Source organism: Topomyia yanbarensis, chromosome 3 (genome assembly GCF_030247195.1).
Source record: "Topomyia yanbarensis strain Yona2022 chromosome 3, ASM3024719v1, whole genome shotgun sequence".
Classification (NCBI taxonomy): Eukaryota; Metazoa; Arthropoda; class Insecta; order Diptera; family Culicidae; genus Topomyia; species Topomyia yanbarensis.
In genome coordinates, this window is record NC_080672.1 from 288,735,768 (window position 1) to 288,761,107 (window position 25,340).

General features: G+C 39.2%; 2 protein-coding genes across 5 annotated transcripts; one reads left to right on the forward strand and one right to left on the reverse strand.

Moving 5' to 3' along the window:
• Positions 1 to 205: 205 nt before the first annotated feature.
• LOC131691868 (uncharacterized) lies at positions 206 to 1,444 on the reverse strand. Of its 3 annotated transcripts, none has more exons than XM_058978544.1 (2): positions 1,249 to 1,444; positions 206 to 1,193 (listed from the first exon to the last, which is right to left on the reverse strand). In XM_058978544.1, exon 2 carries the CDS (start codon positions 1,189 to 1,191, stop codon positions 442 to 444), a length of 750 nt encoding a protein of 249 aa, XP_058834527.1. In that variant the 5' UTR covers positions 1,192 to 1,193; positions 1,249 to 1,444; the 3' UTR covers positions 206 to 441. The 3 variants fall into 3 exon arrangements, with proteins under 3 accessions (XP_058834527.1, XP_058834526.1, XP_058834528.1); XM_058978543.1 differs by having other exon boundaries at positions 206 to 1,199; XM_058978545.1 differs by having other exon boundaries at positions 206 to 1,199; positions 1,378 to 1,440.
• A 9,479-nt stretch (positions 1,445 to 10,923) lies between these two features.
• On the forward strand, positions 10,924 to 21,148 carry LOC131689476 (trafficking protein particle complex subunit 8). 2 transcript variants are annotated; one of them, XM_058974576.1, is made up of 8 exons: positions 10,924 to 11,170; positions 12,606 to 12,857; positions 12,917 to 13,370; positions 13,424 to 15,925; positions 19,869 to 20,086; positions 20,144 to 20,558; positions 20,616 to 20,756; positions 20,811 to 21,148. In XM_058974576.1, the coding sequence occupies exons 2-8, from the start codon at positions 12,692 to 12,694 to the stop codon at positions 20,875 to 20,877; spliced, it is 3,963 nt and encodes a 1,320-aa protein (XP_058830559.1). In that variant the 5' UTR covers positions 10,924 to 11,170; positions 12,606 to 12,691; the 3' UTR covers positions 20,878 to 21,148. The 2 variants fall into 2 exon arrangements, with proteins under 2 accessions (XP_058830559.1, XP_058830560.1); XM_058974577.1 differs by lacking the exons at positions 19,869 to 20,086; positions 20,616 to 20,756; positions 20,811 to 21,148 and having other exon boundaries at positions 20,144 to 20,409.
• The last annotated feature ends 4,192 nt before the right edge of the window (positions 21,149 to 25,340 follow it).

Here is a 25,340-nt window from a genome sequence, read left to right on the forward strand (position 1 = left end):
TTTAAAAACTATCAATTACTTTCAATAGAAGTATCTTTTGCTACTGTTATTTTATTGATCATAAGAAAGATGAAAGAATGCTTCCTTGACTTAAGTTAAGGGCTATGCCGACAAGTCATCGTATTTTTTAAATAAACAAATACAAATGAATTCGCTATAGATCATGGAGTTTCGGACATTAAATAATTACTATTACCCTCTTCCATTATGTATATAAATACCTTACAGCCGTTTAATTCCAATTAGTAAAATACAAACTTTTCAATTCATTTTGACGAAAGATATTCCAGCAAAGGTGTATCCTTAGAAAACTGCTTAATAAGACTTAGTAATACGAACATCTGCGTCAAAGTAGTATCCTTAAAATAATATTAAGAACTTAGATAATAGTCAGTTGACTAGATTGAAAATAATTATGTTCATCGCTGTGCCACTAACAACCTACACAATTCTCTTATTTTCACCACTTTTGCGAATCGCAATATAGCCGGTACTGAGTAGCGTAAATACACTCATGCCAAAAGCGCCCGCAACGGCACCGACTATATTTGGCACCGGATACACCTGCCAAGGACGATCCCAATCTAGTGGAGCAACAACAGAGGCTCCCCAAGCTCCCAGGATAACTGCTATAAAATTATTCTTGAGCAGCGCTAAATAAGAGTTTGCAATAAAATTTCGCAACTTGAAAGTTTCCGTGAATAACAATTGCAGTGTGTCTGAGTGACCAATGAACAGGATAATAGGGAAGATAGTCAATGTAGTTAACGTGGCTGCCAGGGAAACCGTTTCTTCGTATTGATCGAGTGGAGCTCCCAAAATCAGGCAGATAAATCCAAAAAAGACTATGGACAGCATCAGCACAAACAATATCCCGCCTATTTGGAGCACCAGGTCAATCCATTTCCATCGGTATCTACTCGTCGGTTTCTGTGATATGGACACTCCTGCCTCCTGACCATATCCAAAGTTCCAGCCTCCGAGTTGCAAAACTTTTGTAACGTAGTAATGTTTGAGCAACTCGATCCCAGGCAACAGCAGGATCGAATGTGAGGACCATTTGCCGATGTCGTACAGTTTGCCAGAATGGATCAGAAAGGCAAAATATGTTGCATTTAGAGCAATCGATAGGATGCTAACGTTGGTTAACTTGGTCGTTGGCAAATGCCCACTGACTAACGAAGGCGGCATGCCTGCAACTGAAAAAGATATTTAATTGATAATAAATAAACCAATACTAAGTATTACCCTCTTTCCTTAATCTGATAAATAGTTTAAAATGGAAGGTGAAAAATTACAAATTGTGTATTTTATTATTTCTATACAAGCACTTTTTCTGAAATCCTGATTTATAGTGGCTGAAATAAATTAAAATACCCTAACAATATCAGTTATCATGTTGAGGATGATAAAGAATGCGAAAACTGTTGCAAATAGCATCCTTCTGATGACGTTTCTCATTTTTCTTTCGCGTCATTTTCTAGCAGGGTGACCAGATAATATAGCTTAATAAAGCCCCATTTACACTACAGCTCTACACTGAGAAACAAAAATATGGATAGTTAGATTTTTGTGCATTTTCATGCATATTACTTCTAGTAAGCATTCAATGAGTGGATAGACTGAATATGTCTAATGCATAAAATTTACAGCAGAAGAAACGAAGGCAGATAGAAAAGTATGTTATCGATGCATAAATAAAATTGTGCGTGTACAGTTTCCAGTAAGACTATCAGCACCGGTGCGTAAGCAAATGCGTGTGTATTTTGATTACGCTAAACGATAATATTTTATTTAGACACCCGTTTCGGCACGTTGGTAAATAGGTTACCAAAATAATAATCTGTTTTTACACCGGTAGTTGTTATTATAGTTACGTTACACTTTTTTGCAATCATGCAATAAAATAATCGTTTTTTAATGATATGGACTTTATTCAGTGAAAAAAATATAGCTAGAAAGAAAATACGTTTATTTATTGAATTCAATAAAACCGTTTCAGTAACGAACATCGTTATCTTTTCTAAAAATGTTTTATTGCAATGATTGTAAAATTATTCAAACTAGAAGTATTTATTGAGATTAAAAGTTAATTATTGTTTCAATGAAAAAATGCTCATACCATTAATATTGCCGTTTGAAGCAATAAACATTGTATTATTGAATTGAATAAGACATTTTTTTGTTCAAATATGCTAAAATTCTCTATGTAATAAAAATTCTAAGAAATGTTATGGGTTCGGAACGGACAACGAATTCTAATAACTAATGTTTACCCAGAAGTTATTGTCTGAAGCACATACTACGGCCGCTCTGAATCAGGAGTGTAATGAAAAGGATCTCATGCTAGATATTACAAACAAACTTGCGGAGAAGGAACCTTTACGACCATTCAACGATTGTTTTGCAGAAACAGTTTATACGAACGATCAGTTTCGAATACGCTTTCGTTTTTATGTATTTCGAAGCCTTTGAAGAGGAGCTAATACTATATTAAAAGCCAGAGAAAGTTGGGTTTTACCAAATTATACGGAAGCCATCTGACGTACGTCCTTCAGACGCTGCAGTCAAACATATTCGGATGGGAGAAAAATTGCGCGTTAATGTATGTGAGAATACTGCCATACCCTAGGTACTAGACGTTTACACTGATTTTAACATAAATTTTGTCCATCAGCTGTGGTCATATTGTAGACAGCATAGCCGGGTAAACATATCTGGGTTTTAAGTACAGTAAGATTCCGTTTTTGGCATGCTCCATTTTTCGCAACAAAAAAGTTCCGTTTCTGGCAACAAATGGGTTCCGTTTATGGCAACATTATTTTTGTTCATAGTAAATCTTTTAAAAAATGCTCAATAATCATTTTGTTGTAATAATGGATATCGCTCTTGACTTTATTTCCAATCATAGGAGTCATATTTACACTCCTTTCAGCAGCACTGTAGAAACTTGCAAAGTGCCATTCCAATTACGCGGAAACGTAATTTTTCCTAAGGACGGTCTCCGAAGATATACTATGAGATCCGTAAAAATATAATTTTGAAATTCTCCATATAAACCAAATTTCTTTTTCACAGGTCCGAGTTGCAAGAAAATCTGCTTCTTTAACTTTCTTAAGACATGAATATGAAGGAAAACAAACTATTAAAAGCAAATTCAGATATGACTCATTTCAAATCAAACGCATTAGGTCTATATGGAATAACCTAATGTTTCCTCTACTGAAGTGGGCTTTCATGTATCAAGTACCTCTGTGAGAATTGCCTATGTTATGTGCTATGACCTAGGTTCATAAAATTGGCTAGAGATATAAGAAAAAAAGGTAAATTAAAATAGAAATTGAGAGATCAGTTACCTCTAGCCTCATAGAATAACATCTGTTACGTTAGTATATTTACGTGCCTGCGAAATTGATGTAATTTAAGTTTATGGGTCCGTGTACAGCAATTGTATACATTGAAGATTAAAAATACCATTCAACAAAAATGTTCAAAGGTTTGACTTATAATTTTTAACATTTAACAACAGACCAAAAAGTTTGTGGGGTTAGTACATCGACGAATTGATCTTTACGCGTCGTTTAACCACGGTTTTTCGTTCATACATTTTTCATATCGTTTTAGCGTTTAGTTCTTTATCGCACTCGGAATCATTCTATCAACGCATAGGTGAGAAACGGCTAAACCTTTTTGCACAGAAACGTACAGGGCAGAAAAAAACGATTTTGTAAACAATGCTTGAAACCGGGTTGCTATGAATGCAACGTAGCAACGGTATTTATAAAACAAATAAAACAAGAGTTTCTACCAACTTTACCATCTTAAAGAAAGCAGAACACTAGATTGTTTCGTGAAGGTTGGCAGAACTGAAGGGACCAACATACCTCTACTACTTCAAATTATCTAGTACCTAATGTACCATAAAATATCGAAGGTTTCTTCGTAAGTTGGTAGTCTCTATTAGTCTCTGACATTACTGTACAACTTGGGTAGAACAGTATACAGTAAAACAAAAATAATTAAGTGATAGTATTTTATGTGTGGCTTCAATAATAATATTAACTTGCGTAAAATGCGTTATTTTCCTAGGTTGATACACGGAGCACGTTGTTATAGTAATCATATCTCATCTAACTAACCTAGAACTAGAATCAGGAATCAGTAGCGACTGGTTCAAATAGCACGTTCCCCGTGTTGATCGGAGATTTGTGCTTAAAAGACAATTATCAAAATTCACGTTGAGAGGAAGTTCCAAACCAATATTCACCAAACACATCTAGTGCTCGTGAACAAAAGGAGTATCGTCAACTCTTTCGTGACTGCTGTGAATTGCGCTGAGCCAACAATAGTTTCTCCGGAATTTCCCCTCAATGTGGATTTTGACCCATACCAAAAGTAATTTTACTTTTGCTATTAATAAATGACATCCAATTCAGATTGTATGTGTAAAACATATAACTATCATTTTTAAGCAAACAACAATTAGTGTCTGTGGTATTATAGAGTCCCGTACAGAGGTATGCGCAACGCTGCACGCAAAAGATTTGTGCATGTTTGATTCTAAAAATTATTTCTTCATTTTTAATCGATAAAAATTCTTTATTGTGAACCAAGGAATTTATTAAACCAAACTTATTTTTTTGGTTAGATCAACCAAAATATCTTTTGAATCAATCTTACAAGTTTTGTTATCTATGCTTTTCGAAGATCGACAAAATTATTGTTTGTTCCAAACAAATCAGTGATTCTAACAAAAGCATGCAGCTAATTGATTCAAAAGGACTGAATGCATTACAACAACAGTCCTTGTTGAATTGAAACAAATAAAAAATAAAAGTTGCTACGAAGAAGCAAACTTTTTCCACGTGCGTCAATGCTGGAGAAATTCGATATTTTTAAATCAGGGCATCCAGATTTCGGTAAATTCTTATAGTGCTCAGATTTTCCGGACTCGAAGGGCGCAAGTGCAGCTTGAAAATAATCATGATGTCGCACAAAGGTTAGTGAATAAATTAAGTCGAATGCACACGGTGCGTTTTATGGTGCCTTTCTCTATTCCAGGACTCAAACAAAATACTCTGTGTGGCTTAAAAATGACTATCGCAGAACTGAAAACACGTCACCGCACCAGAGATAAATCGACATAGATTTTTCATTAGGGCTTAAATCACAAATGTAAACAAACTGCGTTTTCACTATTACGACATTATGCAACAAAAATACTACAAGATTGAGGTGAAAATTAGTTGAAATGGTTTTTAGTTCGATGTATAATTAAAGAAAACAAAACGGCGAAACATGCATTTTCTTCGAGATTTCGACTTAGGCCCTTCTTCTCATATGGAATATAAAGGCCAAACTTACATTTTTAGACAGAAGCGGGCGTACGGTTATTATTCACAAATAAAAGAATAAACGGCGGTTCTGTTATATAAATGATAAGCAATATCTACTATGATCATGTCTACGCGATAGTTGTTGCACATAAACATTCGAATATTTCGATATTTTCATGAAATTTGAAGAAAAGACTCACGCGCCCTTTCTTTTACATTGGGTTTCCATGCGCCCATTTGCTGAGCCCTATTAAAAAGTATACTCTCAAGCTCGCCCATTTACCCAGCCCTACCCAGCAAGACAGAGTCAGTTTAGCCCATTTACCGCGCCCTTCTGAAAATTATGTACACGGTTTAGCCCTTCCGCAAATTGTGGTTGCTGAAGGGCGAAATCACGACTGGGATGCAAATTGGGCGTAAGCATTTTTTTAGTTTCTACCCACTAAAAGCACATAGGAATAAATTCTTTGTTATATTGTCATAAGGTTTAACGAAAAATGCTTCCGGAAAAACACGGTCATAAAGTAATTTATACCTACAATAAAAACTACATTTAGAAAACCTTCGCCGAATATTGAAACTGATTTTTCTCCATTTGAGTACATTGCGACTTAGGCCCTAATGAAAGATCTGTGTCGAAATAATACTCGTTCGAGAGGGCAGTTTCCTGTACTTCACCATCTCTGGTCCAACAGGAAGACACAGCGTATTCGTGCGCCTTCTGCAATCTTTTTGGAAAAGCCGAGATTCTGAAGCACTACATTATAGCGCATATCTGTAATAAACCACGCGCACGGCCAAAGGTACTACATAAAGGGACGGTGATTGGAATCGTATGCGCTGCATGTAAAAAAATTTCAATTCATTCCAAGCAAACCTACTCCGGAACAGGTTTGGAATCCCTTATGGATTCTCGCTCAAATGCAACAAACTATTGAGTCGGAATCGGTTGTTGCCTTTGAGCTGGAACTCATAATGAATCCATTCAGAATTCCTAACCGATCCCGGAATGGGTTTGACTGGGCCATACTGCATCCATTCAGGATTCCGAAGCAGTTCCAGAATGATTTGACTGCGTAAAATTAATGTGTTTGTAGCCTGTTTTTAGAGAAAGCCCAATAAGTCAATGGCAAGTATTTACTTTGTGTGGTTCATTTGTACTGATGTTATCTGTTGTTAGCGAGTAATGGTTTGTTCTAAATTTGTCACCATGACAGTTGGCCTTTGGTTCTTATGAAAGAATAGGCATATCTATATATATAAAAGTCAAAGTTTGTATGTATATGATTTATAGACTCCCAAACGGCTTAACCGATTTCCGTAAAAATTTACACACAGTAGGTATTTGGTATGGAGCGTGTTTGTGTGCTATTAGTTGGAGATTATCTGCCCGCCAGATGGCGCTTTGGAACAAATTGTGTTTTCCTCCTATTTCGCAGAGTGTCGCAGCAACGCGCGATGGGTATTAGCTAGTTTTATATACAATAAAATTGGTTTTGCTTCAATATTTGCTATGCAGTGATTCAAATATTTGTTATGTTTAAAACAATAAAAGATATTATTTGATTTAACAAAAATGTTTGTTGTATTGAACATTTGACATGCATTGATCCAAATATTTTATTAGTTTTATTCAACAAAACGAGCTCATTGATTCAACAAAGTTGTTTGTTGTTTCGATTGTTGTTATGATAAAATCAATAAAAAATTTTGTTGGTCCAACTATTTTCCATGTTTGATCCAATAAATTCTTCAGAATTATTTCAACAATTATTTTATTTATATAAACATGTATTTTTTATGAACACAGAACAACTTGGTAAATTTATTATTTCAACCCTCATATTATTTGACATTAAAAATTATTTTTCTGCGTGTGCCTAAAATGATGCCATCTTCTTTGTTTCTGGCACCCAGAATTTCACGCGTATTTTTTGAAAAGGGCCAATAAGCATACTGTCAAAATTCACTTTGAAGGGAAATTCCGGACAAACCATTAATCGCAGATTATAAGTCATAGCAGTAGACGACAGAGAAAACTTTTCTCTTTCATAAAATGTTAACATTCATTCTCGGCGAGTTACGGTTTGTCCGGAATTTTTTCTCAATGTGAATTTTGACAGCATGCTTATTGGCCGTTTACAAAAAACACGCGAGATTTTTTGCTGTAATTTTGAGTGACTTCAACCGAGTTACACAATAAATTAATATGGAGTGAATTGAAAACCCACTGTTTCGTGGCTTATAGCACTTTATTCTTGATACTATTCCATGTAATTTATTTTACATTGTTACAAAAAAACATAATAAACTGAATACAGTGTCTTGTTTCGACGATTGAAATATTTCGCCATGTATTAACTAACTAATACATTTCTTGCATGTTCTCCGAAAGAAGAATATTTGTTTATTTGCACGATAGGTATCCATCTGACTGTTCGATAGGTAGATTTGTTGGGTTCACTCTGTGCGAGCCTTTATAACATAAATAAGGCCTTTGGCAACAAGTAGCCGCTAGCCGGCGCTACTATCGGCCAATAGGCTTCCAGTAATCGATATATGAACTTTGCGTGCACCTATGGGTAAAGTAAAGTTCAATCGGAAATTCTGGTTGGTTCTAATTCGTATTCGTAATTCGTATTCCGGCCGATTTCCCGAAAAAGCTTAACTGTGTAGTATTCCGGCGCCAATAACACAACTAATTCTAATTACAATCGGTTGTATCGCTGGAGCTCAAATACTAACTACAACTACATCTACTTCAAGAAATAAACATTAAGTGCGTACCCTGGAGCAAATTGGTACACACGAATTTTTGGCTAGTTAATACAGATATATATTAACTGAATTCAACATTTTGTCGTCGATACGGTAATTCCAAAGATAGAATCAAATAATGAGTTATTGCTCAAAAATTATAAATTTGATTCCAATTTATCAGTATGGCAAATGACATAACACGGAATCTTGCTTTCAAACAACGGTCCTGCGGGGTAGTGCCAAATTTCGCTGCTTACCAAATTGGTCATCAAATCCACATCCATGTATCCACAGTTTGCATAAAATTGTCGGAGTAAGTCAAAAACTATTGCAACGAATTAACAAAAGTGGCTACTCTAGAATTATAGGACATTTCCACATTATTCGACGCGGAATACTTCTAGTAAATTTATAATAAACGTCTTGAAACAAGCAATTTCATTGTCCAACAATAAATTATAAAGTTAATTACATTTCGTGTTACTGTTTCTAAGAACAATATTAGAAATGTTAAAATGTATTAAAAATATCATTATATTATATTATATCGGAGCAAATAAGTGATCTTGGGTAGTATACAGTCGTGATTCGCTGGTTGGGCCACAGCCTTGTCCAACTAACGAATTTGATTCGCTAGTTGGACCGACTGACAAATGTCAAAAACTCTCCAAAGAAGATGTTGGCAGTGTAAATGCATCTGTTCTTATCTCTAAATATTGTCAGATTGATTGTCAAAGTAAATTTGGCACGAGATTTTGACGTTCAGATGCTTTTTAGTTGGACAATGGTCCAACTAGCGGAGGTCCAACTAAAAAGCGGTCCAGTTAAAAAGTGTCCAACCAGCGAATCACGACTGCACACCACAACACAATATTATCCTTCGAAAATATGATGAACCACCGGATGAAATGAGATGGTGATGATGTAACAGGTGTGATCTGTGTCCTGCCATGCGTACCTATTAGCAATTAAATCCAGCGTTTTTGGACTAAGCGCTGCAGTGTGTGTGTGATAAACCATTATCGTTGTGATCTTCTTTTTACTACTGGTCCTGAATTAAAAACTTTGCGCGAGAAAAATACACGGATTTTCTTTCTTCTCGAATCTTAGTTTCCACAGTCCCCACAATCATCACCATTTGTTCGCAGCGATTTTCGATTTTCGTTGGACACTATCATTAGCTTTCGTATTGGACTCCACATATAAAAATTTTCGGGTTTTTACAAGCTTCAAAGCCAATGAAATTCCGCTTCTTGCTAGCATCCCATCAATCGGATCCTGGGACACATCATGCCCAGCTTGACATCATGCTACATCTTCCAGTTCAATCCAAGCTGCTTAGATGCACTAATTTTTACTTCCACGCAGAAAACATACAGCATAATCAAAACAGTGGGTAATTCAATACAAACAAATACTGTTCATTGTATCAAACGACAAAATAATTGGTGTGAATCGAGGTTTGAAAGTATATTTTCATTAAAATTACAATAAACTTTTAATTTCAATAATTGTTTTAATTTCTGTAAACTTTAAAAAAATGTTATTGAATTCAATCAAATAATTTATTGTCTCACAACCGATAGTTTTATTTATTGAGCTCAATCCATAATTTTATTTAAAATAAAAATCTTTCACGAGTCGTATCAAAATTCACGCAGAACACTTCTGCATAACATTTATCGCGAGATCCTATTTTTTTACATTTTCCTTTGTTTTGCCTCCTTTCTGCGAATAGCAACGTTGGCGTCGGTTGGAAGAAGTTACCAAATATAGATACTCGCTGTAAACCGAAACGATAAGTTTCCATTTCCCAACCTGTTTACCAACCGCCGGTGCGGTGTCGTGTTATGATGACTGTTAGTAAATTGCTTATACCCACGCCCGGTGCTGATAGTCTAAGTGGGTTATTCCACTTTTATTGAAAATGGGTGGTTTTCTACGCATGGGAACTTTATTTTTTCAGTGAAAGTTAGGCCGGTAACTGGACCGAAATGTTGGTTTTAATTGGGTCATTGAATGAGAAAAAAATCTTATTTATTACGTACTTCGATAAAGCTGATTTTCGCGTTCATCAGCAACTTGCCCTTATTCTTCATTAGCTTAAAAGGAAAACTTTTATTTTGATTATTCTTGATTAATTTAAAAGTTTTACTTTCAACCTAACAGTAGGCGTTGGTTGTTTTTTGCTAAGAGCGGAACGCCCTTATGGCCAATTTCTTCACTGGATGAAAACCGGTTTTCACGGAGAACCAGTTTTTGGGTTGCTGGTGGCCAATTAGCCAAAAACCTGTTTTCAACGAAAACCGGTTTTCATCCAAGTGAAGAAATTGGCCATTACTTTTACCAATTTTTTTTCTGTGTGGGAGAGTTACCAAGAGGTACAAAAAAGTTCCCACGTACCTTGAGTCATGTTCTATCTATTTCCACCCGAGTTTCCACAATCAGTAACATACTTTTTTGTGTGCAATGCCATACTACATGTTGATAATAAATTGCCCTACATCGAGTTATAATGTAATAAAAAGCGTTAAAACAAATCGATGAGGCAAAGTTAACTACTTCAAGTACACCGGAAACCCCGTAATCGCAAAAATCAAAAATTCATTTTTTTTAAAATTTTGTCTTGACAATAATTTATTGATTTTCGTGTCATCAATCGTTGAAAAAATGTTTTTGGAATCAATGTTTCCAAATTGTAACCAATTAAAATTAATCTGGTCACCCTACTTTGTAGTGCGCAAGTTCCTGAAAGGCGGGATTAAAAATTAGTTGAACTAATCGAAAAATCCACGTAAAGGTAAACAACAACACCTTAGCAATTTGTCAAAATCTTGTTTTTAGTGAATGGTGAGAGTTAACTTTGCAATTTCGAGCCGAAAAAAGGGAAAATTAGATTATATTTTATTTAAATTTTGAGTTTGATCATCTTATGCTGTGTGGTTTTATACAAATCGGCTATTGAAAATAGGCCTTCAGGTATTTGTATATCAACAATATTACGATAACGTGCCAGCATACGCTTCAACTCTGGTCAAGGAAGCAACATTTTGGATTGTACATGTAGATTATTGGTAAGTAGAATAAAATATATTTATTTTGTATCTACTTGTCGTCAGATGCAATTTTTACGTAAGGTAGAGTATGCTATTTATGGCGAAAGTTAAAAACAAGTGATATCGCTAGATGGAAGTTTGAATTTGTTTCGGGGCCGAATCGTTTAAATCTCGAATCAGTCAACCAAATCGCTTGTATGATAGCTGTATTGCCAGCGCAGAGTTAATTTTTTTTACTGCAGCTTCCTTGATCAAATGGCGATTGTAAACCACACAGACTCACCAGAACGGAACGGTGGTGAAAGATTACGCTTTGTTGCGGTATGGTGTACGGATTTTTTCGTCATAGCATAGTCTATACATATTTTACGACAGTAGATTCCAGCACCAGTTTAACTCCTCAACAAAGAACAGTCAGAGTATAGCAAACGATGTTCTCTTCGAATGGTTGCTCCAGACAGACAGTCGAGAAGAAATTCACAATAAAGTTTTTACATGGGATCGATTTTAATACCGCCAGACAAGCCACAATTTGATTCATTGTTACTTCCAGACGCGCCTTCAAGCTTTTAAGATATTTTCCGTATTTTGATATGCAACGCAGTCTACTAGCTATTATAATTCCAAGATATTTTATGTCCGTAGCATATTTGATTAAAAAACATGCTCAGGTTCCTTTTTTCTCATAAATGGTATCGCTGTGAGCTTTTTGGTGGTGTATACTATTTTTTACACCGTTGCCACGGTGTAAAAAAGAGTACGTTGAAAGCAGTGTGAATACGCAACCTTTATTTTTCCTAAAGGAAAAAAATTGGATGTACCAAAAGCACAAAACCTAATTTAAATGAGTTGGATTTGAACGTTTCGTGTTCCACTCGTCAATAACACACTGATAGCAAGTTGGTGTCAGTTACTGACGAATGGAACACGAAACATTGGCTAACCGAGACATCACTCGCCAGCCAGTTGCTTTAGGTGTTCACACATGTTGTGTGAACTGTTTGGCTTTAATGTCAAACTGACGCCAATTTGGTGTTAGTTTGGATATAGTCTAACTGATAGTCACTTACTGACGAGTGGAACCCGAAACATTCAAAACCAACTTATTTAAATGTGAAAACAATCCGAAATAACCCATTACATCAAATCCCACATAATTAAAGTTTGCTGACCCCTTTCAAAAACACAGAACGGGTGACAGCACTTCTTTTCAAGGACAGCCTTTCAGTGATCCATTCAACAGGAGACCGTTATATCGACTTCGATTCTGCCGCACGATGAGTCGATTCGAAAGTTTCTATCTCTGCACTTTTACATTCATTTCAGCCCGAAAGTGACGAATCTTTTTGCACTATACAGATGTTGCACAACGTGGAAGTAAAACGCTGTTGGATTCAATTACACCATTCATAATACATTAAAAATAAAACAAACTTCTATTGCTTCATTTAAGGAATACTATACACGTTGCGCGTAAAAAGCTATAATACTGAAATCAGCCAAGTGTTCCACCAGCATTGAAGACACAAATCCAGCAGTATGATCCATTTAACCGGTCAAAATCTATCTTCGAAAGAAATCATCCAAAACATTTTTTCGCCTATCGTTGGGGCAATAATATCTCCTCAAGCAGAAGAATTATGCCAGAAAAATAACCTCGCCTTTGTGGAGATGTTGCAGCCTTTCCTGCGGTTATCTTCTGATGGTAATTATCACTAAACTTATGACATGACCTCTAGCTACAGTGATTCTTTACCAATCTAGCACACTTCCGGGACACAGCCGGCACCAGTGTTTCGATCAAGGGTCTTCGGGTGAATGTAATCGACGTTAATTGGAGACCTCCACAAACGGTTTTGGCTAAGAGAATGCTGAATGATTCCGTCACTTCGGCCTCTGGTGAAAAAATGAAAGCTGTGAAGCTGGAAGATGGACAGTTTGTAGATATTCCCGCATCAGAACCATGGTTTGAGCAGTGGCGAGAAACGTTTCTAACAGTCCAATTTCCTTCCGATCACGAGTTTACGAGGCACCTGCTTTGTTCTCTTATTGTGGTTTCCAGTATCGACGCTAATCCACTTGAAGTTGCCGGTCAATTAACGAAAAAAATTCAGATGATGCAAAGCATCACACCACCTCGGTTGCCCAAATGGTTCTCAACGGACTCGTTGAATTGTTATGTAATGCTTCATGATGGATGCTCAGGTGACATTGGGAAGTAGGTATAGTAGATGTTTTTCGAAGTATGTTACTATAAAACTTGCTTTGCAGGGCTCAACAGGCTTTTGAAGGACTCAAATCAAACTATGGCGATCATAAGTGTTTTCTTTTACAAATCAACTCACATCAAGGACCACCAATGGAGTGTCCCGATCCGTGGTTACGTTATCTAAAGAAACATCAACGTTCTGAACCCACAAATACCGATCTTGATAGTGCTCCCAAAACGCCACAGGATATGGGCTTAGTCACATCGATGCCTACAACGTTTCACACGTTGTCGATAACACCCGGAGGTAGTAGTACGGCATCCGATACACTCTCAGGGTCCGGTGTGATCAGTGGGGAAGTTATCGCCCATCCGCTCAGTCCCGTTCAGGAAACAGGGATAGAAATACAGGAAACCTCAAGTTTGACATCAAGTATAGATAGTTTATCACAGCAAACGATCAATCCAAATGTTTGGACCGTCGAAAGCGACGTTGATATTGCACATGGGACTTTCCTAACAGCTGGGGACCTTGAGAATTTGAAGCATTTCGTGCAGGACTTTGCAGTTAGAGCGTTGATTCCTTACGTTGAAAAAATGGTTGGAGTGTTGAACGACTCGATTTCTAATAAGAAAGGAGTTAGTCGATCGCTTCTGAGCGCAACCAAGAGGTGGTTTGTAACGAACAAACCAGGAACAAACACTAACCAAAATGCAGTTGTCTATACTAACGAATCAAGTGAGTTACAAACACGGAAATTGGGAGATCTTTATTTTATGTTAGGACACTACGCGTTAGCATTTCAAGCCTACCATCAAGCTAAACGGGACTTCAATGCCGATTCTGCTTGGCAGTATTACGCGGGCGCACTAGAGATGGCAGCACTAGCAGCATATATGCAAGGCGCCGCCAATCGGAAAACCTATGACTACATGGAAGAAGCGATCGTCACCTACTTAAATAGCTGCAAAATGCCACAGTTTGCCACTCGTGCTACGTTACTGTCAATAGAGTGTCTCAAAACGGCAAAACTGTACAACGAAGCTGCCAAGCAATTAATTCGAATGACCAGCGAGGACTCGGATCTTCGATCAGCTCTTTTATTGGAACAGGCAGCTTATTGTTATCTACTGGCTAGTCCGCCTCAGTACAGAAAATATGCGTTCCATTCTGTTCTTGCAGGTCATCGATTCTCCAAAGCTGGGCAGAGAAAGCATTCGTTTCGAACGTACAAACAAGCTTACCAGGTATTTGAAAATCGCGGTTGGAGCTTAGCGGAGGATCACATCCAGTACACTATCGGCAAGCAGGCTATCAATTTGAAGAAACTTAACGAAGCCAGCAACTGTCTAGCTCATCTACTCAGGCCGTCTAGCTTGCAAAGTGCTGCTCAACAAGCCTTCTTCCTAAAGGATTTCCTCGCCACACAGAAAGCTTTGCTGGCCAAAGGTGACATCAATGACATTCTTACGATTTCCCTTCCAAAAATTGTTCAACCTATGACACGAGTATTAGTAACGTCGCAACCACCGGTGGCGAACCCCTTGTTCATTCCCGCAACAAATCTGACAATTTCGTCTAGTTTAATTGATGAAAATATTTGGAACAAGATGGAAGAAATGTTAGTGCAAAGCGCTTCTAAAAAGTCAATCATGATTTTTAAACCTAGCAGAGCCTTATTTACACAAGAATCGCCGACGGTCGACAATCCACGCAGTGTTCACGGCGAACCTATTGAAATTGCATTCAACTTAGAAAACACTATCAAACCACCGATCACATTCGAAGATATCAATGTATTGTGGGAGTTCCGTAGAGACGGTCAAGAAATTTACTCTAACAAACCACTTTTTATGAGTGAAGTCTCGTCGGATGAACGTAAGGAAATTGATAAGGTCGTAGCAACTACTGCCGTGAACTCAGTGTCTTTTGGAGAATATGAAATCAAAACTGTTTCGCTCAAGCTGACCCCAAGAAGCACAGGTCAGCTTCGAATTCTCGGAGTAGTAGGTAAAATCTCGTCCAATGCGACTGGTGTTACCGATGCTCCAAATCTCTGGGGGCAACAACTGTTCGAAGCATTACCGATTCGTACCAATGCCAAAGACAACCGCCCGGCTCAGTTCGATCGTAAGCTCGAAATAGAAGTACTGCCTCCTGCGCCAGCGCTACACGTTAGCTTCTCGCAGAGCCCCACGGAAGTGCTTGCCGGTGAAGTGATTCCCATCAAAGTTCACATGACCAATGCCGGTGTCAGTGTGCTCAATGATATCTACATTTGCATCGAAAATCCTCGGTACGTTTTAGTGAATCCGGCCGAGTCAGATATTCCACTTTCAATTCTGAGAGATTTACGAAATTTGAACAACGAGAATTTAGGCAAAGAAAAAGAGGCCCGAAAGCAGTATGTATTCAAGGCATTCAAGGAATCCGACGGAAACTGTATCAATCCGAAGGAGACCAAGATCAGTACGATCTGGTTGCAGGCTCCATATGCCAAAGGTCAGAAAAATGTAAAGCTGTTGATCTATTACGGACTGCCAGCGGATTATCCAAAGTTGAAGTAAGTTTTGTTATAAATGATAATATTGAATGATTTGGTTTTAAAATAGTGTTGGTAATCAATTTCCGTTATCTACTGCCTATCTTGTTTCAAACCAAATCCATATTGATCAAGGTTTTCAGTGTTTTGTGGTTACCGGGAGCCGTTATCTTGGTTTTCAGAATGGCGTCTATCATGAATTTACAGCTCCTTTGAAATGGCACCACATGTGGGTGATTTGTAGGGTGTGGAGCAAACAAAAACCACCATCTTGGATCTTAAAACGACGTCAAACGCCAATTTCCGTTATCTATTGACTACCCCCATTCAATTGACACCCATATTGATGGTTTATTTTTGCCATTTTTTGCCATTTTGAATTTCGAATTTCAGACCACCTCATTTCAAATGACACCCACATTGCACTATGGTCCCAAAGCCGTATTTAGGGAGACCAAACCGTTTTGCACCCAAACCGTTGGTTTTATTATGTTAATTATGGTGATCCTTGTGGCTAGGGTGTTCAAAGTATCAACGATTTAGTTACAAGATATTCTACAAAGTTATGAAACAATTAAATTGATGCAACTTTGCTGAACAGGCAATATGACTATCACCAATGGTTCGTGTGTTATGATTTTAGGGTGGCTCTTGGAAAATTGGGTCTCTTTTATTTTTTTTATCTGGTAACTTCTGCCCGACCTGGTCGATTTTCTTCTCATGTGCACAGACCAACAGCAAATCATCCACATGTATGAGCTGATATATCCGCTTATTATTCCCAATCTGTCTCACTTCTCACTTCTGGCCACCACGTACCTGGAGGCTGTCGCATGTACACCACCTCGTCCAGCTTTCCGTAGGGGTACGCCGATTTAATGTCCAAGTGTTTCACGTACATTTGCCGATGGCCCCCAACAGATAACACACGGAAGGTAGAGCACTTCGCCACTGGGGCAAATATTTCCTCGCAATCAGATCCAAAACGCTGGCTGCATCCTTGCGCCACGCGTCTGGCCTTAATTCTCTCGATCTTGCCGTCCGCATTCAACTTTCTCTTGTACACCTACTTGCTACAGACAACGTTGCAAGCAGGCGGCGGGTCCATAAGCTCCCATGTATCGTTCGACACCAAAGACTCGTACTCAGCATCCATTACCGCAATCCAGTCCTTCTTTGTCAGGGCAGCTGATTGTACGTAGTCGGTCATCCTAGTCCACCATTGCCATGCCAACAAAATAATCTCCAAATCGTGCCGGCAACACTCCCCGGGTGAAACGACGAGGATTCACTTCTTCAGCCGATTCATATCCAAGCAAATTTTCTTCATCCTCAGGATCTTCTTCGAATGCAGGCACGAGTGCCGGCTCACGAGTGATTACCGAAACCGATAGTGGCTTTAACTCATCCGTCGATTCAGTAGCTTCTAGCTTCCGCTCGGCATCGCGTTCATTATCCATATGTCAATCCTCAAGGAACTTTACATCTCGGCTGATGGTGATTCGTCCCGAGCTCGTTGATTTGGCCTTAAGCTCGTTGCAGTAGCCTACAAATACCAGCTTACGCGCTTTAGGCTCCATTTTCCTGCGTGCCTCGGCTTTTCGTAAGGACTCAATCCGATGGATCTGAAAGTTACCTGATTCTGAATGTAGGTTGCCGTCAGAATCGCTTCTCCCCAGTACTTTCAAATCCAGTTTCACCTCCAGCAGCATACAAAGCGCCATCTCTTCCAGGTATCGGTTTCGCTTTTCTACCACACCGTTTTGCTGAGGTGATTGGGCGCGCTAAGCTGGCTCACAATACCTTCCACTCGGAGAAAGTTCTGCAAATCCTTGCTGGTAAACTCTCCTCCACCGTTTGATTGCAGCTCCCTGGGAACCTTGCTCATCTGCGCCCTGCAGAAGCGAATGAAATCCTTGATTTTCTATGCAGCATCCGACTTCTTCCTCAGAAGGTACACGAACGCAATTGGTGTATGGTCATCGACTAAACAAAGGAAATATTGGTTTCCACTCGGCGTGATCTTCATCGCATCACTGAGATCAGCGTGTACGATGCCCAGCTTTTCCTTGGAACCTCTATCCAAACTTTTCGGAAGCGGTGCCCGTGCCATATTTCCCTCTAGACAACATTGGAAAACAATATGTACTCCGCAGTCCATGTGCTTCATCCCATCAGCTTGCTTGTTTACGTGAATAGACCGGACCGCTTCAAGATCCCGGTGTCCCAGGCGTCTGTGCCACGTATACAAGCAATACGCCGTGTGCGACGTCTGGACACTAATTATCGTCTGCTCCGCCACACACAAACGGTACAAGCTTCCGTGTCGCTTCCATACAGCTCACACCTCTCCTACATACATCAAAGCTCTTCTTCGCAAGGATACTCACCGACACAAGTCCACTGGTAATTTTCGGCACATACAATACCTCGTTCAACTCGATGTATATCGGTTCTCCGGTAGCGGTCACGCCAACGATGATTCCACGGCCCGTGCCAGCTACTTTGGCTCGCTCGCCAATATCACGCTCGTACCACCGGTTTGCTCCAACAACACAGTGAAGAACTTTCGATTTGACGTCATGTGCCGTGAAGCACCACTGTCGATAAACCAGCTCGACGGTTCAGATTGTCCCACCATCCACGCCAGCGGTCCCTCGGAAACTGCTTGCGCCTGCTTGGCTTTCGGTTCATCTGACTTTTTCATCGGCTTCGTTGCTGATTCGCCAGCTGCACCATTCGGGAAATCTTTCTTCAGGCGTCCGGGTGTTTATACTGGAAACAGTATAAACATCACGTTCCGCATGTTTACTTCCAGCACCAGCAAACTTGCTACCACCACTTCCATGTCGGCAGCGATGATCCACTCGCAACGCGCGTCCACTGCTCAAAGTAGCACCTCCGCTGCGCCCCCGGCATTTTTCTGCTTCCGTCAGCAGCTTAGACTTCGCCAGCTGTACCGTCAATTCGTCCCGCGGCCGTCGCTCCAACACCGAACACAACAACATTGCGACTTGCAGCTTTTCCGGAATCTTATCACCAACATCGGTGATCCGTTGCAGCAGATCAGAAAAAAACTACAAATGTTGGTCCAGACCGTAGCCCCCCTTTGAGCTCCGGATGTATCAGCTTCTTCAGGAGGTAGACCTCCGACACCTTGTCGTGGTAGGTCTTCCACGCATCCCATGCGTCCTTCGCATTCGCACCAAACTTGCCCGGTCGTCTTCAATGCAGAGCCCGATTGTCGCCTGAGCTTTTGCATCCGCCTTCGTTCACGCATCTGTTACTGGGTTCACTTGCGGTTCGGAGATGACGTACCATATATCCTCCCGGATCAGCAACATCTTCATCTTAAACTTCCACTATTGTTAGTTGCGGTTGTTTAACTTCTGCAACGCAAAAACCTCTGCCAATCCGCCATTATGCCGAGGACAGAAATCCATCGGCTGGAGCTCGACGCCGTGAACAAATGACAGATAAAACGAGCCGTTCCGTAACTTTTCTCGCTCGAACCCGATTTCCACAACCACGAACTAGTCTGGGCCAATAACCGCGGACAATCGATCGACCGAACCAGACCTATGAAAACACGGAAAATTCGCACGAATTAGAGAGTTAAACGCAGTTTGAACAACGTGTTTGTTTAGAAGAACTCAGCGCAACTAAAAAACGTCGAAATGGAACATGGTTTCTCTGCAGGGATGTATTCGTGCATAAACGCCTAGCGCCACATCTGGAATGGGCGCAACAAAATGACCTTTTGCCAAAAGGCCCGCTCCCGATGTAGCCGGACCATCAATGACACGAGTACGCAACATCTCACCGTCATTTCACCATTTGATGGCCGCCGTAGGATTTCGAACAAATCAACTAATAATCTATGATATGGTTACAATCTTGAACATAGCTTCTCTTATCCGTACACATGTAAGCTTCAATCAACTAAACACGATCCCTTCCATAGACATCGCCTCGTTCGACATACATGGAATTTTAATGTGAATGAGTCTCTACTACTGGATGCCAACTGTAACGTCAGCAATCCTGTGACAAATGAATTAGGAATCGATCTGAATGTGAAAAATCTGAATCAAGTTCACCATGCGCTTATGACCGAGATAACGATAAATGAGGTTGTCTTGTATTGCTCGACATATCAGTTAAATCCACGGAAAATTATTTGTATGCATCACTTTACTTTGTATTGAAATGTCAGATAATATTTAACCTTGCTTTCAGACATAAAAAATCGTGGTTACCAGAAGCACCTCATCGAAAATGTAGGGCTGAAAACCAACGAAACGCTAAGTCTACGGTGCAACCTGCAGAAGCGTCCCGACGATGTGAAATTTGGAGATGACGTGCGGGAATACATAAGCGACAAACTGTCCACAATTTCGATACGTGCACCCAGCGAAGATATGATCCAGTGTTTGCCTAGCTTCTATTCGACTGGAAATTTCCTGATGAAAAACGAGACCAAATACATTCGAGTTTACGAAAGTACTAATAACGAGGAGTTTAATCAGATAATTTCCACTTTGGACCGACACATGACGGTTAGTGTGAACTGGAGTGCGCAGATAAATGATAACGGATCATCACGCCATGCTTATGGGCAACACTTTGTACAGTTGCGAAATTTATACGATTCGTAAGTTTATTGTTTGTTTTATGTTAGTGTATGTTTATAATGTTCTGCTTGTTACAGTGTATTTTGTCCACCGTCGGAGAGACACCAGCAAGTTACCTTCACACACAATGAAGTTGTATATAGTATCTACGATAATTTGAATAAAATAATCCCAAAGGCGGATCCCGAAAAGGATGACGGATGGAGTGTTAACAACAAGTAAGTTGATGATTGGTTTTTGAACGTGATTTAATGTTTTAATTGTTTTGGCAGTTTTGTAGCGCAGCGATGCTTTTTGGAGGAGAAGGTGCATCCAATCGAGCAAGTAGTAAGAGCATAAGACATGTGTTGTAAAATAAATATACATTTTATTTATGATTTTGTGTTGCTGGAGTTATCTAATCCTCGATCTAATCAAACTGTTGTACATTTTTCTAAGTACGCTTCAGCGTTTGGCAAGGGCCATTTGCTAGTATAAAACGTATAAAGGGTGTTACGATAAAAATGGTCAAACAAGAATGGTAAATTGGTTAAACTTTTTATTAAAAAAATCAAATTGTTTTCTGTTGCAAGTTCTATTCATACAGAATAAAGTAAAAATATTGACTCAAGCTTCTTTTTAGCGAATGTTAATTTCGATGTTTTCGTTTAATTCCTTCCCGGTCAAAAAAATGCGGACGAACATGGTCAGGCGATAAATAGTTTGACGTTTGACTCAACTCGCCTGTGCTAATTGTTCCTACACGCAGAAAAAAGATTTGTAGGTTCAATAAAATTATGCAGAACCTACATTATTATCGTTCCGTTTTTCAATAATTATTTTATTGAAATTAACAGAAAATTATTAATACTAAAAATGTATTTATTGAAAGCAAAAAATTGTTGTTGTTCTAATAAAAAAAATATTTTCAAACCAATAAGTTTGTTTGTTAAAGTGATAAACAATAAATGATTGGATTCAATAACACATATTTTTGGTTTAAATAGGCTAAATTTTTCTGCGTGTAGGAACAAATGCAATTTGCGATTTAAAGGCAATTTCAACACTTCGACAAATTTTCTGGCGGCTGAAATGGACTTGGTTGTTTTTTTGCGTTTTTCAAACATGGCGGTTCATGTTTGGCTTAAGCTTAAAATTGTTTTTTTTTCAACAATTGGCGTGTTCTCGCTTGTATACACGCCACCGAAAAACTACCTAAAATTGGGGGGGAAGGGGAGGAGTTGCTTCTCTAATCTTCCGGTCATCACATCGCATGCTTTGGTATACTTAGTATGTATAACAAACATGAGGATGTGACACAAGGTGCCAAGAGCGCACTAAAATCCTGTCAATCCTATTTCTCATTGGATTGTCTGCTCTAAATATATCACCAGGGGATCATTCATAAACGATGTTGGATATTGACAATAGGGAGCGTCACGTAACGAGATAAAAAAACTAAAATAAATTTTAGACGTATCAGCGGATCAGGGATAAAAAAGTACAACATTGTTTATGAATGGCCCCCAAACAAAGAATATTCCATAACGAATATCACGTAACATCGGTGACAGAGCATTGGGATCAAGGCCAAGTCCCCCCTGGGTCGTGTAAAACTGAGAAGCAACATCAATTTAGGCACAGATAGCACACTTCCATTTATTTTCATTATGTTTTGTTTTGTCTTTTCATTTGTTTCTCCTGCTACGATGTGTGCGGGAGAGCGGGACGGCCAAGGAAACGGAAAGCCAGTGGCCCAAACAGATCAGGAACAGGAGGGAGGACTGCGAACAGGGAAACCGACAACAGAGGAGAAATCGTTTATTTATTTATCATAGCTACGATACTAATCACAATTGTTTTGCTTTTCTTGTTTCGTTTCAGCAAACCAAAATCTATACGGACTAGCACATACGAACAGTTAGGCTTTGTAGGTTCTCATCTTGAGAAATGACAATGACACTGTACGAGGTGGCGCTGGGCCTGTGGCCTTCGACTGGCATGGTCCATTCTCATTGATTCGGAAGTCTTCTTGGCTGGTTGGTAGATATGTGCTCCTACTTGCAAGTTGATCAATTCGCTTGGGTGGGGGACATGTGGATCCTACTAGTTATCGACTCTTTTGATCGTGAGTATGAGGCTAGTTCAGGAAAGGAGTGCAGGACTGGCACCTAAGAGATAGTTAATTATTCAGGACTTGTTCTTATGATTACTAAACTCGACCAAGCACACCGGCTCTCAGAAATGATAAGCAACCCTTTCGGGTCGGTGTGGTCTATTCGAGTCGAACCAGGCGGACATTCGGTTCGAGCAAACTTTATGGTTAATAGTGGATACATATTTCTTATGTCTTTACTGGCAGAGATTCTTTTGCGAAATCCTGAAATACCTTCACTGGTATAGCTACTCAGGATAATAATAATAGAAAAATTAAGGGTTTGCCGGTCCATAATGTAATGAATATGTATATTGGCTAGAACAGGGATAATCGAGTTATGTTATAAGATAGAGAAGAAACAGCACAGTTGAAGGAAAAGTATTCGCGAGTAAGGACTAATACTGCTAGTATGTTTACCGTTTCAATTAATAGTCGATTGATCTGCTTCGGACCTAGCAGACAAAAAGGAGATTAGGAAGAGACAGAAGCGGATTCAATGCAAAATTTGCCAATATGACGTTGACCCCAAGGCGATGGTAGGATGATTTTCCATAGGGTGACAGATTAGATGACACGACGTTACACGCTCTGAACTTGCGCCAAATATTTGTATGTATGTATGTATGAAATCCGCGGACATCACGGCTGACTGCGATCTCTAATTTACTTAAGGTTCAAGTTACCTTTTTTAAGCATGTGTTAGAATTGAACGCTTGGTAGTGTGCGTAGGAAAATATGTGTTCAGCTTTGCCACCAGATTATCCTTTTAAACCTTTTTAAAACTCTAAAAGAAGAATATCAGTCGATTTATAAGATCATCACGATTCAATTCATGCTAAATATCTGCTGGAAAAACCATCGGCTTAGCTGGATGGTGCTTTTGAAAAAGTGGCTGTGGTTTTTTCATTGCGCAGTTGTGTTGCGTACCCCAGCTCAGTGTGGTAGTGTGACAAAAAATCACAGCCACTTTTTCAAAAGCACCATTCAGCTAAGCCGATGGTTTTTCCAGCAGATATTTAGCATGAAATGAATCGTGATGATCTAATAAATCGACTGATATTCTTCTTTTAGAGTTTTGAAAAGATTTAAATGGATATTCAGCCTTGAGGTAACTTGAGCCTTAACAGTAGATTGATCCGCTTCTGACCTAGGGGACCCATGAGGAGATCAGGAAGAAAATAGAAGCGGAATCAATGCGAAGTTTTAATTGCATCACTGACGACTTAGCACGCGTTGTTAGGAGCAGGATACATTGGACCAGACAAAATAGAGAACTTGACGTTACGTTAAGCTGCAGTCCCATCTGCCCGATAAAAAAAAAAAATCAATTATTTTGCTTTACTTGTCTCGTTTCAGCAAACCAAAATCTCTTTACTATCTCTTCATTTTCTGTCTCCAACTATCCTCTATGTAATGTATCTGAAACTTGTGGGACTGGTTCGCTGGTTGGTCACTTTTTAACTGGGCCGCTTTTTAGTTGGACCATTGTCCAACTAAGAAGTATCTGAATGTCAAAATCTCGTGTCAAATTCACTTTGACAATCAAACTGACATTAATTAGAGATGTGAGCAGATGCATTTTCGGTCCAACTAGCGAATAAAATTCGTTAGTTGGACAGAGGCTGTGGCCCAGCCAGCGAATCACGACTGTATTTCTCTCCTTTTGCAAATCCTTTTCAAAAATCCACAAAACAACTTGTAGTAGTAAATGGTGCAAAACTGATTATTGAAGAAGAAGCTAATGTTATAATCCGAATATTTCACCTGGATGTAAGCAAACATTTTCCGGACACTTTTATTACGTTGGCTATGGTTGATTTGGCCACATTTAACAATTTTTCGTATCTTCACGATGCGCGAGCAAAAGTTTGCTCGGTTGGTTCTCTTGCTTCGACGCCATTTTCACAACTGAAAAGCAAATAGGTATAATTACAGACACTTTATATCACAGACTTGCGGAGAGAAAACAGTAAAACTAGCAATCATGAATGTAAACTGGCATCATGGAAGCTCCCATAAGCTTTGCATGGGCTTGTACTTCCCCTTTCAAAACCATCATGCTCGTTTGGCTGCACTTTTTGACAGTCCGTTTGGCTGCAATTTTTGACACTTCGCTAGTCTGTGTATAAAGTGTCTGTAAGTATGATCAAATACAAATTTGTATTTGGTATGATCATAAAGGAAATATACTAAAGACCTCTTTGTTTTGATTTTCAAACGAACTTTCAGTGACACCTACAGCGCTATCTGGTGACGAATGGGTATGCAAATGTGCACACGACACAGCGTATAACAGTCCCTGCGCTTTTCATGCGACCTTAGTAGCTATGGGACATTGCAAGATTACGTCATATGAGTAAAAATGCTCGAAAAAATGACAGTTCAGCGAGCTTGTTTACAGGGTGTTAGAACTCGATCCAAATTCCTTGTACTGGGGAGGCATTGCGCATTTCGAAACGAAAGGTTTACTGCATGTAAGCTTGTATGAAAAAGTCGATTCGAAATGGTTCCATAATGTCGCCCATGGGTGGAATCAAAAATTTTCTAAGTCCATGAAAACAAGCTCTGTCAACTGTCAGAAAAGTGCAGAGGTTATACATTTTCATGCAATGTTCTATTGGTGAATGTGTACGGTGTGTTGTTTCTATTACAGTCGTGATTCGCT